The sequence below is a fragment of the Tauraco erythrolophus genome, chromosome Z (assembly GCF_009769465.1).
Source record: "Tauraco erythrolophus isolate bTauEry1 chromosome Z, bTauEry1.pri, whole genome shotgun sequence".
NCBI lineage: Eukaryota > Metazoa > Chordata > Aves > Musophagiformes > Musophagidae > Tauraco > Tauraco erythrolophus.
Window position 1 is genome coordinate 57,162,206 of NC_141496.1, and position 14,523 is coordinate 57,176,728.

General features: G+C 37.3%; 1 protein-coding gene across 5 annotated transcripts in view; it reads right to left on the reverse strand.

The window, feature by feature from the left end:
* Window positions 1-245: 245 nt before the first annotated feature.
* The window catches only part of KCNN2 (potassium calcium-activated channel subfamily N member 2), a 72,529-nt gene continuing 58,251 nt past the window's right edge, over window positions 246-14,523 (reverse strand). For all 5 annotated transcript variants that reach the window (XM_086628913.1, XM_086628914.1, XM_086628916.1 and 2 more), the window contains 4 exons: window positions 10,068-10,178; window positions 7,454-7,581; window positions 2,432-2,501; window positions 246-533 (listed from right to left, as the gene is read on the reverse strand). In XM_086628913.1, coding sequence (XP_086485039.1) covers window positions 246-533; window positions 2,432-2,501; window positions 7,454-7,581; window positions 10,068-10,178 — 597 coding nt within the window. The remainder of the gene's footprint in view (window positions 534-2,431; window positions 2,502-7,453; window positions 7,582-10,067; window positions 10,179-14,523) is intronic.

Genomic DNA, 14,523 nt, shown 5'->3' on the forward strand with positions numbered 1-14,523 from the left:
TGAAATTACAGGAGGAACAATCTAATACAGCAATAATAGGTGCATTCACTGTGCATCTGAGAGGAGGAGGGGGGAAAAAAGAAGAGTTTTCACTCATTTTGGCCTAAAACGTGTTCAGGTTTCCAGGATTCTGACATCAGAACCCAGATAACACTGGTTAGAACCATAGGGCTTTACAATAAAAGCTAAAATATTGACCATATGATGGCAAAAAGTCTTTATTTTTGTGGTTAACTTATTCTCTTCTAGCTACTCTCTGATGAAGTTGGTGGCGCTGTGGAGGATGATCTCCTTCTTCTTGACAAAGACCGTGATCGTTCAGCACTGTAGGCAACATGCTTATCATAATTTTGTATCTGAGCCTCGAGGAAATCCCTCTGTTGCTGGCTGATTGTCTGGCTAATCAGTCCAGGGAGAGCTTGAATGCTTCCAATTAAAGTTTCCAGTTTAGTTTCCAGAGTAACAATTCTCTTCTCAAAATCTTCACTTCTTTCATTCAAGTCAGAAATCATGTCATACATGATGTTTTGAGTCTGAAAGTAGAAGGATGTAAATAAAGGTTTAGAGAGATCTTACAAATACTGTAACAAGCAGCACAACTCTACAAGGGTTTGTAAATGCTTTTGCACTTAAAAGAAAAAAAGGATATGAATATTATAATAATATCTAGTCTTGTGAAATAATTTTCCTTGTAGATTCAGAACAAACTTTCTACTAAATTTGTTGAACAGAAATGTAATATATTTTGAGTAGCACTTCAGATGTCAAGGTCTAAATGAATTAGACAAAAGACCAGACCTTTTTTGGAGGTTCAGGTACTTAGAAATGGACCATGCTAAGCTTTGTGAATAGTCAGTTGTGTAAGCCACCAGGACACCGAAGGCTCCAAAGACAAGATCCATCCTTGACTCTTCTGTATTTCCTCTGGTTTTAAACATCTTCATTCTTTTAAGCAGAACACAAATGTTGTTCATTTGCTTTCTCCTTAAACTGACCAGGTTTTCTTGGACTGGCTATAGTAAGAGTAGTTGGGTGGATTGTTTTTGAAACATAGTGCAAGGAGTAAAAACTCAATTGTATGCTTCTCTACTTCTGCATTCCTCAATCTATTGGCCCTCTACAAAACAGTGTTTGGTTAAAGCAAGTATATAGGGTGTACTTTAATATGCCATAGACGTCAGAGACAATGTAATCTGAAACGTATTATTTCATAGAGACTTGGAATTGGTTAAAAAGAATGACTGAATTCCTCCCTCTGATTGACTGAGACTTCAGATTCGGCTTAACGTTTGAGTCAAAATTGGATGCAATTCAGTAGACAAACTGGTTGAAGTTTATAAACCATGCAAAGGGAATAAAAATTAATTGAATGACTGACTGCCTGAAGCGTAAAGCACTTCAGTATGAGATGAGTGTTGATAACCCACTTTTTTGGCCCCTGTTTCAAGATGCCAGCATAACCCCTGAAAGCAAAGTAGTCTACATTAAATAGTATCGGAAAAGTTCTTATCAGTTGTCAGGAGCATTAGACGGAAATGCGTTTTCAGTAACTGAAATTGTCAGGTAGTTCTCTAAAGCAAAAGGGGAATGAACACTGAAGAGTTTAATCTTTGCTTTGATGCGCTTTAAATTGAGGAGGATTTTGAGGTACATGAAGAGGTTTACAAGAAACCCTTAGGAAAAACCCATTAATGCCTCTAACATAGCCTCAAATTAAGATCAAAGTAACTGTTAAATATGGAGGTCTAATGTGAAACTTGGAATGCTATCAGCTCAGCCTTCTAGCTCTCTAGTTATTATTTTATATTAATAAAAAATCCCAGCAACAATAGACAAGCAGTTTGCAACTGAATAGCCTCTTTTAACTCATCTCAAACGGCTTAAAAAGATTAATAAAGGCTTATAATATATCAGCAAAAGTAGGCAGCTATTATTAATTATAAAATCTTAAACAAATGCAGACTTAAATTTACTTGTCCAAAGTCACTGTTATGTAAGACAAAAGGAATAGAAAACCAGAACCTCTAGTTCTAGTCTGCCTGAGAGCCTGTGTATTATGGTCCCTCATGGCACAGTCATTACCATCAGATGAGAAATCTCTTTACTACACAGCACTACACTACTATGGCCCACTCACAGTTCAGCATTTACCATGACCACTGAAGTCACCTCGGGACCTCTCAGGATCAGCCTCTCAATTGTGAAATCTTTTTCAATTGTACAAAAAAAAAAAAAAAAAAAAATGCAGTGCCTTCAAACTTCAGTCAGAGCCATAAACAAGATGTTTCATTCAGCAGGTGTTACCACAAAACAGACATACATTTTCATTTTCTACAAATAACAGACTTGTTAACAACATTTTAACATTTTCACTTACAAACTCTTAACTTTGAAGGGATGAATGTTAAAACAACAGTAATTGCCCACTAACCTTTGCCAGGTCCACTAAAGTGTTGGCTTGATCGTTCAGTTTCCTTTGTTCCATTTTTACACTTCTTAGTCTAAAAAGTGGAATTTTAAGTCAGATTTTTTGTGTCTGTGGACATATTAGGATTTCTAAAAAGCATGCAGAAAACTTACAAGAGCAAATAACTGCATGGACAATGCCTTGAGTATTTTGTGTAAAGTCAGAACTGGTCATGTGCCTGCTACAATGAGAAGCATGCTTCTTCAACACCACAAAAAAGGAAAGAGCAAGGAAATGTGATGTCCTTGAGAATACCATTTGCCATGGTCAAAGTTGAATTCAAAAAGGGAGATAACAATTTATCCAGACTATATGAAAGAAAGCCAAAACATTCCTCAAAGCCTCAGTATCGTGACAAGTAGATATGGGAAGAAACATAGAACAACTTTTTTTGGTCATTAATGTAGCAATCAAGAATCTTCCCATGCCTACATGACTAGATACAGGTATAAGCCCTGTTCTGTCGGAAATGGATTGGGTTAGCAGGTGTTTGAACCTGATGGAAATACAGTGATAAGTGAGTTTCTCATTACTTTAAACAGAACTTCCATCTGACCAGCAGCTAAATAACCAATATGCTTGCCAATACATTAAGTTTTCTTACCGAATTTGTGAATCGAAATGTGATATTTTAATGCTTGATTACACATTCCTTTTCAATATGCTCTATTCAAATAACAGCATTGAAAAACTATGAAAGAAGGGTATATTTTTCTCTCTGATGCCTACCTATCTGCAATATTATTAGTTACGTACCTTCTTCAAGAAAGATATATACATGACCTTTCTCACGTGTTTGCTGAAACAAAGTCCATGTTTTTCAGATTAACTACTAAAGGAGTGGTTTGTAGATGTGATTTTCACAAATAAGCAATTTCTCCCTTAAGTACGAGTCATTTGTTCAACATTTCACAATACGAAATTACTTGGACTTTCAATGACTTTTCTGGTGGTTGTTCTAAGCAGGAAATAACATTTTTCAAAACCAATCTGTCAATGTATAAACAATGTGTGATAAGATATCATCCAGTCTACTAGCATGTCAAGGGCCAACCAAGCTAACCATTTGGTTAGCTGTTGAATTAAACTGAGTTTGGCAGCATTTTGCAGCAGGTGGCTCGCTAATGCATTCTCTGCCTATTTCTCAATGACGGTGTTACTCAGAAAGCTAGTTTAAAGAAAGCCTTCTTGGAGATAAAGAAAGCCTTCTTGAGGGTGGGAGCACCTCTCCTATGAAGACAGGCTGAGAGAGTTGGGATTGTTCAGACTGGAGAAGAGAAGGCTTCAGGGAGACCTTCTAGCAGACTTCCAGTACCTAAAGGGGGCCTACAGGAAAGCTGGAGAGGGATGTTTTACAAGGGCATGTAGTGATAGGACAAGGGGTAATGGATTTAAACTGAAAGAGGGGAGCTAAGAAAGAAATTCTTCACTCTGAGGGTGGTGAGGCACTGGACCAGGTTGCTCAGAGAAGTGGTGGATGCAGTGTTGAAAGCCAGCGTGGATGGGGCTTTGAGCAACCTGATCTAGTGGAAGGTGTCCCTGCCCATGGCAGAGGGGTCAGAACTAGATGATCTTCAGGTCCCTTCCAACTCAAACCATTCTAAGATTCTATATTCCAAAATTAGGAAGCTTCTGTTCATATCTTTAGTTACCAAGCATTTCCTTTCATATCCAGGCTAACCACCATAAGAAGAAAAGTTGCGAAGAGTGAAATATCTTTTAAAACACATGGAAATAACTCTGTTAAGGTAGAAATCAATTGTTCACATAATAACTAACATTCCAGCAGCTTCTTACTGGAATGTCATATGCTTTTCTTCCCTTGGAGGCTTCCTTCAGAGCACAACACAAATGCAGACTGTAGGAATGGTGCTTTCAGAGGCTGTAAGCTGGAGCTACTCTAAAGCAAAGAATATGGAGGAGTCTCCAAGGTATGGAGTTATATCATTACAGTTGCAGAACAGAATAATTACTCAGAGATAAACATGTAATGACGTGACTGCAGAATGATAACCCTAGTGTTTTGGTGAACATCTCTCAAATAATTTGCAGAGCATGTGTTTTCTGCTTTTCTTAAGATTCATTGACTCATCTGTTTGCCAGTTAGTGTTTTAACTTTTAAATTCCAAGAAATCCATTGTTATTGTAGCAATACAAGTACCAGCTGACAGCAACACAACAATTTCTCATGGTAACCAACCCAAGACCTATCACAGAGTGTAAGAATGTATCTCCAGGTAATGGCAAGTCTTTAGCTGCAGCAGCCAGATTTAAAGAAAACTGTCAGACTTTCGTTCTTTTTTCATTACAAGAAAATAGGAAACATCTTGATTTTATGAACTTCACTTATCACAGCAAAAGATCATGATTCTGGATCGCGTTTCCATGGCAGCAATCAGACCACTGAAGTTCACAAATAAAGACTCTATTTTTTTGCATGCAGACAGTGGTAAATTCTGCAAATTTAGAAAGGAACAGCTCACACAACTTACTTCCGAGCTCTATTTTCATTTTGTTGAAATAAAAAGACAAAACAAAAGAAAACAAACTGTAAAATATACTAAAACAACCAAATGTGCACAGTGGGCTCGATTCAGCAGGTGTTGCTACTTCTTTCAATCTAACTGCCTGAAGTGGAGTCTAACTCACCTGCATTCACGATGAAGGAACCTACAATAGCTTCAAACATTCCCTTATTTTTCTTATTTATACTGTACGTAAAATGCCTTTTAATAGTACCATTTAGGTGATCATCTCACCCTCATCTTATTTAGTATGTGTAAGAATCAAAAAAAGACCCAGACCAGCTGAAGGCAGTTTTAGAGCTGTGACTGTGAGTTTGAGACTGTTATCATGATCCGCTCTGGTTTCTGTATAAATCCGGCCCTGAAAAGTCACTCCTTTTATTTCTGTCCCCAGTCAAATGGTTGGAAAGGTGAAGGAGAAGGACTAATAAAAACTTAAGATGCAGAGAGATGGAAAAGAACCATATACTACCATGAGTCACTTGAGAAATGTTCAAAGATGCAAAGGGAGAAAAAGTAATTTTAACCCATCTACTCTGCTACAGCTGGAAGAAAGCAAACTGCTAGAGCAATCCATGGCACATACTGAGAAAATTATCTTTTTCTTTTTTTTTTTGCATAAATGCAGAAGTTTTGGGAATGGGATGCGAAGTGCTAAAGGACAGTGGGAAATGCATTATTGACATATCTTCACAGATGATTAATGAACTTTTAAGGCAGGTGCAGAACACTTAATCTTGTGAAGTTCTTCTGGGCTTGAATGATATACAAAGCTGTAGACTGAGCCTGTTGTGCTTTTTAGATTCTTCTCTGAACATGTGTGCACACACACACAGACAGACACACACACACACACAAAATAAACAGCAGAGTTAAAATGTTAAGGAATAACCTTTGTCATCTAGGATTCAAGTCCAGCAAAGCAAGCACAGAACATGCAATCCCCTATTCCAGAACCCCTGCCACTCCTCTTCACCTCCCAATCTTTTAAGCTAAGCAGGGTGACCAAACTGGGAAAACACATTTTTTAGATCCACATAAAAATGCCTCAATTTTTGTCACCTTTTTATGCCTTCAAGTATTTCTGCAGTATCATGGTAACATTTAATCCTGCAAGTTTGCTAAATATAATCAAGGTTTGTAGAATACTTCATACCTTAAGCTTAGCTACTTGTTGCTTTAAAGCATTGCTATGAAACAGAAAAATGATGATGGTTAGCCTAAATTTAATAACAGGAAATATGAAAACCTGGCCTTTCCTTCCTGTCTTTCCTGCAAGATGACACATAGGTGTTCTTTTCATGATGGATGCTTCCCTCACATCTTCTCACAGGTAGGCTCTGACACAGACTCACACTCAAAAGTTATCAAAACATCAGTGCAAAATTAAACTTACTCAATTTATCTACATCTCCTCAGTATCTCTCACGGAAACTAATTTCATAGGCTGTACAAACGGCTGCCTCAGGCTGGATGGAAACATCAAACATAGCAGACAAATAGTGGCATGGGTCCTGACCGTTCCTCAAGAAAAATCTGTGGTTCCTGGGGACAAAAGTCTCTTTTTTTTCTCCCATGTAGTCCAAGGAAGAGTAACTGAATCATTGTGCAATTCTGCTGGTTTTGATGTGCTTTATGACAAACATGTATTATGAATTTTAGACAAATACTTGTAGTCTGACAATATCATAATTCATCTTAATCCTACTACTGGTTACAGTTCTCACGCTTGCTTTCAACCCCTTAAGATTTCAGCAGAGGGGAAGAACTCATCTGAATCATGCTAGAGGTGCTTAAAGGTCACACAGTGACTGTTGGCATACACTCCCATTTTCTAGAATGGATGTCAGGCATCATAGCTGACATACTAATATTTGATTTTATGCACTGAGAATATATGGTGGAGAGAGGCAACTAATTGCTGTTGGGTGCTGCAATGATGCTTGATGCATACTCTTTTCGTTAAACACTACATACATACTCATAGGCTCTCTTCTATCACATCAATCTGGTTTTAAATAATAAAAAAGCATCTACTACAAACAAAACTTTTCATTTTCTTTTGTCTGTTGTAGTTGTATCTTACTATCCATAAGCTAATACATAACAACATAGGATTGATAGGATTGCCTCAGTGGCAAAAGACAAAAAAAGGTCTTAGATGATTCAAGCAGCATGAAAAACTTCAAAAAAAAAAAACCCAAGTTAGTTTCATTTACCCCTTATTGGACATACAGAGCCAGCATACTTTTTTTTTATTTTTTTTTATACACAGGTAATACAGTAAAATGCTCTCTTACTCTCAGAGAAAAATCAACCTCAAGAGCAACGTTCTACGAATGGGGTGGGGTGAGAAGGGAGGGGGCAGGATGAGACACAGGGACTAAGGGTGCCTTTGAGGGACAGGCAAACTAAGAGAGAAAACATCTGGGGAGGAAAATCAAAGCAAAATAGTACTTACTGATGAATAGCTTGCAAGAATTTGCGTTGATGTTTCCTTACTTTCGCATGGTCTATCTTTTTAACCAGCTTTGTGTTTTTATAAATTAACCATGTTTCCCTGAGTACATTGGCTGCTGCATTTTTCACCTGTTTAATAAAAGAAAAACACCAGGCTGACAAGAGTAGCATTACGTCATGTTGTCTCTTTTCTGGTATAAATTCTTTCTAAAGCACTTCAGACCCGGCCTAACTCTGAGAAGTGGGTACACAAAAGAAGCTGGAGCACTGAGAGCAGAAAGCAATAACTGGACCAAGGGGACTGCTGAGAAATTTCTGTGTTACTTATAAACATGATATCAGAACCAGCTCTCTTTGCATCAGGGAATAATCTCTCCCTCTTAAAGAGCTAGCACTGCTTGGTGCTTATGGCAAGATAAATTACAGCAAGGAAATACTAATGCATTATCTGTATGGTAATTAACTAAATGTATTTAATAGGATTACAAAATTTCTCTCTTTTTTTTCCTATGGTTAGTATCTCTTAATTCTTTTAGCAATTCAACAGTCTTTTAAATTCCCAGAGCTGTTTGAACATTTTTTTTTCTTTTTTTTTTTTTGTTTACATTTTTCTTCTTGTTTCTTTTTTACCATTCTCTGAGGAGAGGAAAAAATAACCTGTCAATTATTGTGGCCAGTGTTCTATTTCATAAGTGCTTTGAATGCTTTTTAAAATGAAACTTTCCATAAAATGTTAAAGGTAAGAGTACCTACAGTTCCTTCTTAGGCCCTGCAAAATTTTCAAGAATGCTTGAAAACAACAGACAAAGAATTTCAATGCAATGTTAATTAAAGACAGAATGACTAGATTACTTGCAAAGGAAAATGATCCTCATTATTAATCTTTATTTTCTCTCCCTCTAGCTTTATATCATGCCAGTCACTGCAATGTGAGCTAAATCAACGTCTAGGTAAAAGCATTCCAGGAATGCCATGCAGTAGCTCTTGCCAGTAAGAGGTCTCCACTTTGTACCTGTAGAGGTGTTGGAGAACCTTGGTCCTGACTTCAGTGGAAACATAATCATATTCTAGAGACCCCCACACACTCTCTGTCTAGTCCTTGCATTTCTACAAGGTATGGCTATATTCAGGCTGTAAGGAAATCTCTCTAATATCTGCGCAACTGATTTGTGACCTGTTGTGCATCTCAGATTTGTTTGCTTGGTTTGGTTTTCATGTGCTTTGAGTTTCCTGAGTTTGAAGCTACCAAAATACCACTTGTATACAGTATTAGACTGTATTAGATTAGACACACTCAGGTTTGTATGAAGGACAGCTGAATAAAATAAACTTTAAAAGGCACAAATGACCACCAGACTCAAAATCTTTATAATTTTTCCATCCTGAAAGACATTTTGAGCTCAGTTGTCCGATTACACTAGAAAAGTGCCTATGTTAGGAAGAGACAAATTGTCTGCGGTCTAGTGTCAAGACCTTAACTGGCTTTAATAGGAGTGTAAATCAACAAGCTCAGACAGGCACCTCAAGTGAGACACCCTTTATACCTATGTAAGAACTGCCTCCCCTCTCATCCTTTCTCCACCATGACTGCGTAGGGGAGATAGGCTGTTAGTGGCAATCAGCATAGAAGCGAGGGAGCCAGCACAACCAGAGCGGTGTGCTGACGTGTCCTGGAAATGCAGTGTGTAGAGACATGACACGGCTCTCCGCAGCAGAGGACCAGTGGCAGTGCAGCACTGCACCGCTGCACGGAGCTCTGCTGGGTCACCCAGCCTCCTTCCCATCTGGAGCAGAGCCGTGGCTTCCAGCTCAGGTATTGAGATCCCTCTATTCTCATCAGAAAAGAAAAGATCTCTTGAGTTCCTGTTGTGAGCATAAGGACCTTCCTGTCCGTATTGGCTCTTCTTAATGATGAAGATCAAACAACTGGAGAGGACTGTGTAGCTCCTACTCATTTTCTTGTTCCCTCAACACTGACCTGTTTTATTTCAATAGGGAATTCCTATTGCCTTGTTTGCCACACTCTTTAATTTTCTGAGATGTTATTGTTATTTAAATTCTATCTCGTAAGGCAAATTTTCAAATAATTTTATGAGTTCTAACATTTCTAGAGGTTTTCTTTTTTAAAATCTAAATATATTATCTACAAACACCGTGTGTTAAGTACACAAAGCAATTGCAAAGACTGTCTCACCCACATATGGCAAAAACATCTTATTCTTAAGAACATCCTTCATAGCTTGAAATTCTTGTATCTATCAGCCATTTCACCTATTTTAGCTACAAAAATATTAAATATTCTTATATGCTGCATGAGAGTTTTTTAGTTTTATGTAATAGTCTTTAGTTTCACAGCATTTAACTGTTGGTTATAAAAATTATCTTCCAGCTGCAAGGACCGCCTATAGAAGAATATTCTAATCCTCAGAATCTGCTGAGAACTCGCAGTTGCCCTCAACTCAGAGAAAAGCTCAAGGTATTCAATTCTTCTCCTTGCAAAATCACACCTGTGAAAAAGTTCAGTGGGAAAACAGAGCAGGAAACTATTTAAAACAAATGCAGAAGTAAATTAACACACATTTCCTTTTCAGTTGTGAATATAAAGTGTGACTTACTCTTTTAGTTAGCTGGGTGTCCATCATGAAATTATGCACATGTTTTTCAGCTTTGGTAAGTTCTAACTTCCTTGCCACCACAGCTACCACCAGTGCAGTGCACCCAGCACCCTGAAAACAATAAAACAAACCCCTAAGATGTTGCTACTGCATATTTACAGAGCTTTTAGTGGAAGCTTCTCCTTTGCTGTAGAAGCATGGCAGGCATCAGGTGATTCATCCCTGGTAAATATAGTGAACTCACTACAGCTATTTCAGTCAGAGTAATAGGAAAAGTCAGTAATTACAGGCTGGTAAACTGTCAAGGCACCAAAATAATTAGTAAGCAGTACCATTTAAAAGTTCTGCTTTTTTTTTCCTGCAGGGGCTGAAAATTTGAACGCATCCCATTTCTGGTGCATAAACAAAGGGGGTGGTCAATACAACTTTAAAAACCCAGAATATTAGTAAATAAATCCATGATACCCTGTTCTTAACAATTGTCTCAAGGTTACAGCAATTGCTGAAGAGGAAATAAGACTAGATTAGTATTTAGCATACAAAAAAAAAGTTTCTTAGAATTTTCTGCAGGGCCTAAAAATAATCATAAATTTAGTATTTATTCACTTTAGTATACTTCCCTGTTGTTCCCTGAGTCGTTCAACAATCTTTTCCTACAGTATTTCTGCTTACCTTATTACAATTTAAAATAGCACACATACACAAGATCATTTCTTCAAAACTTAGATGGAGAAAATATCAATTTTCTAATTTGTTTTTCTTATATGTATGCATATGCACATATATACACAGATATGCATGTTCACAACAAGCCAAAGTAAGTATGTGCCTGTCCCTTTGAAATGCAGTGACTTTATCAGCTTCAGAAATTTAAATGTTTTTTTGGCGGAGAGGAAAGGAAAGGAGGTTAAAATGAGCCAGGTAATGAGAAGCAGCGTCTATTATATACATCTAGAGGTATCATTTACTCTACATTATTAATAAATTCTACTGCTTTAGTCTTTTTTTAAAAAAAAAAAAACCACCCAAATCTTTACAGGTTCTTTTTATAAAAGTATAAAAATCACATTAAATACATAAGGCTGTGTGTAATTTGCAGGGTTCACCCCAATTTAGTTGTTATTGTACCTGTGTCAGTTACTCTTCAGTACAAAGCAATTTCTTGTTGCACACTGAAGCTTACTACATTTTCATTCACAGAGCTTTCTTCCACTCTTTCTGTATTTCGCCTATTAATTTACTTTCTCTGTTCCCTACCTCTATAACTGTGTTACTATCTCAAGAAAATCCAGAAGAAATCTCTGAATCCAGATTTCAAAATAGGAGACACACAGACTGCAAAATAAACTAACTCATTGGAAACCCTTATTCACATAGAGTCCTCAAACGAACAAATCTGCTTTTTCTGCAAACTTACTGAGGCACCCAATAAATTTTGTGAGTATCCAATTAATTAATTTTTCATTTTTCCTGGTAGATTGTTCCAAGAAATCCATCTGCTCCCTTACAAACACCTAATTCTCTGCAATTAGTTCTCACCTAGCAAAGCTTCTATCCCCAACAGCTCTCAGCATTCCCTTGAATAAGCCCCTCAAAATTTTGCTGTATTTTCTACTTCTCCCCTGCCTGCAATACTAAGCTTTCTAGCTTTGCTGTTCCCTCTCCCTCTGTTCTCCAACCCTGTGTTGAAAGAAGTTCATGGAAATTTACTTGAAATCTTGCACTCTCCATGAGATGAGTCAAAATGGAAGTTCCTTTGCTTCTCCAGATCCCATTAAAAGTTACAAAGAAGAAAACAGCCAATGCAGTTTAAGGATGAGCACTTCAGAAACACACCAAGCCTTTTGAGAAGAGGACTAAGCAAGAGATGCTCTAGCATATGCCTTTCCTCCCCAGAAAATAGACAGGTCTCCTTTGGTATCCTTCCTGTGAAGGACAGCAGGAGGGAAGTGCTAACACGTAGAAGACTTCTCCGACAGCAAACAAAAAAATAAATTGCCCCATACAATAGCAAGAACATGAAGAGAAAAGCAGACATCTTTTGGCCCACTATGTCAAGATAACTGGGGCCAGATGTTGATTTAATGACATAACTTGAATTCTGCCTGCTTACAGAAAGAATGCTAAAACATAATGGGATATTAGCACAGACGCCGTTGGCAAAGTGGCACAAACTAGCTGTTTATGCCGAGTTACCAGGAGAGAGACATCTTAGATCTCCCTTCCCAACCCCTCCAAAAAAGGCTAGAGGAATGCTGACAGACAAAATGAATTTGGTTTGAGTTGAAATTATTCCAGCCTTTGTGATTAACTCATGCTTTTTCAGAGTGGTACAGCAGTTACAAGAGCCAAATGCTGTTAAATACAGTAGCTTTATATCTCACATGAAAGACAGTGCCTGCGAGCAGCAGAATATTGTCATCCACAAGCTATGACAACCACCTCTATGGTGTATATACACTACTATATTCCTTATCTCCAGAACAGCTTCCTGCAACGGCAAGGTATTCTAGATTCGCGTTACCCCTCTTGGTTTTGTGGGATATGATGGGATCTCAGAATGTAAAAATGAGCTCTTTTAGCATTTCTGCAAAAGAAGGAAGAATTTTATAATTTGCATGTTTATGCTTCACAGTACCTGAAAGGAAAACAAATTACACTTATTCTTTAAACAACTAACACCTTACAGAAAAAAGACTGAAATTCCCTTTAAAGTACATGATGCTAATTAATATTTTATGTTACAGTGCTCTTCACTATTACATGGCTCTCCTACAGATCTCAGCAGCATCCTTAAAAATATTAATAGAGAATGATTCCAAATTGCAGAAATGAAACAGAGGCAGTACAGTTACTTTAAAATTGTAGCATTGTAAGCATCGTACTTGCCATGTTTCTGATTATCCTGATTCACACAACAATCAGTAACATGAATTCAGTGAATTCATGCTCAGATGCTCAGGGGTTTTTCTTATATCAATACTACATAATGCAGCAGCTACTTTTAAAAGTAAATTAAAATTACTTAGGCTAAGTAAAAGCACCACGATAATTATTTCAACAGCAAGAAGGGCTCTTTTGAGAATAAAATTCTAAGAAGCCTTAGATTTGATTACTGCATTTTATAATTTCCAACATCATTCTTTTTATCCTGTTTTGAAGTAAATAATAAACTAAATCACTGCTTTAAGCTCTTGCTTAACTTTCAGGGGAATCATATATCATACAAAGGAAATGAAAAAGGAAGGAATGCATATATTTTCAAGTATCCAGGCAGTAATTAGTTCTATTTGGAATTTGCGCTCCTCAGTCAGCCTCCTGTACGCCTCTTGCACTACAGAGTTATTGCAGTGTATTTTGGCTTGGTAAGCAGCTTGATTTTAAGGACACTTAGGACTTCCAGTATGTCAAAATTTGAGGAAAAAAGAGAATCAAAGAATTAATATTCATAAAGTTCCCTCATCAGTCCACTGCAGCTTTAGCTAGACATAAATATTTCTGAAAGTCACCAACTTCTACCCCATTGATCAGTCCGTTCAAGGTGTGGCTAAAGTAAAAGATGAAAAAGCAAGTGTCAGATTTCAAAGAATTAAAAAGTATCAGTCTGTGCTAGTTAGTAAATGTTCATAACTATGTACATCAGAACTAAAAGGCCTTGCTTAAGACTATTTCACAAGAAAGGGAAAAAATGGCCAAAAAGTTCAATTAATTCATGCTGACTATTCAAATTTTCAGTGATTTCAGGCAAATTTGAAAAACAGACAACTCAGCTTTCACAGTTTCTCAGCCGTGAAGAATGTGTGTTTTAAAGTGAAGCAAACGGTTACAAGCTGTGTTGACAATTTAGACACAACTGTTAAAAAACCTGGACACAAATTATTACAACAGATACAGAGTAAGCAGCTTGGGCAAGCCAAAGTTAAGGTTTGACTATATTGCTCATTTGCTCTATTTAATTGAAACAAGTAATAACAGAATTAACCATCCATTAATTTGAGTTCCTTCAAGTACTCTATGATAAAGAGTGCCAGCAACCACTAGTTTTAAAAGCTGTTCTACCGGAATTTTTCTGTTTTCCAACAGCTCCATAGATTTATCTACTAAGCCAAGAGAAGCCTTTAAAGAGCACAGATTTTAAAATGGGCTTCTCTAAAACTACAAGACCAGGACTCCACCAATGAACTGAGCAATGGCTATTTTCTGTTTGCAAGGATCTGAAGATGAAGCACATGAACCTCATCTTGAATGCATAGTGTTTCTTGCTTGATATGAAGAAGTGCATAATAGTCTTCAGTAGAAGCAAGAAGCCTGAAAACAAACATATGACATCCTCAGTCTTCCAGCTGGGCAAAGCAACAAACACTTGACTGCACAGAGGCATCAGTTCTCTGATGGTGATACACAACTTGCATTTGTGAGCAGTACGATCTTGAAGAACAAGGTTTACAGCCATTTA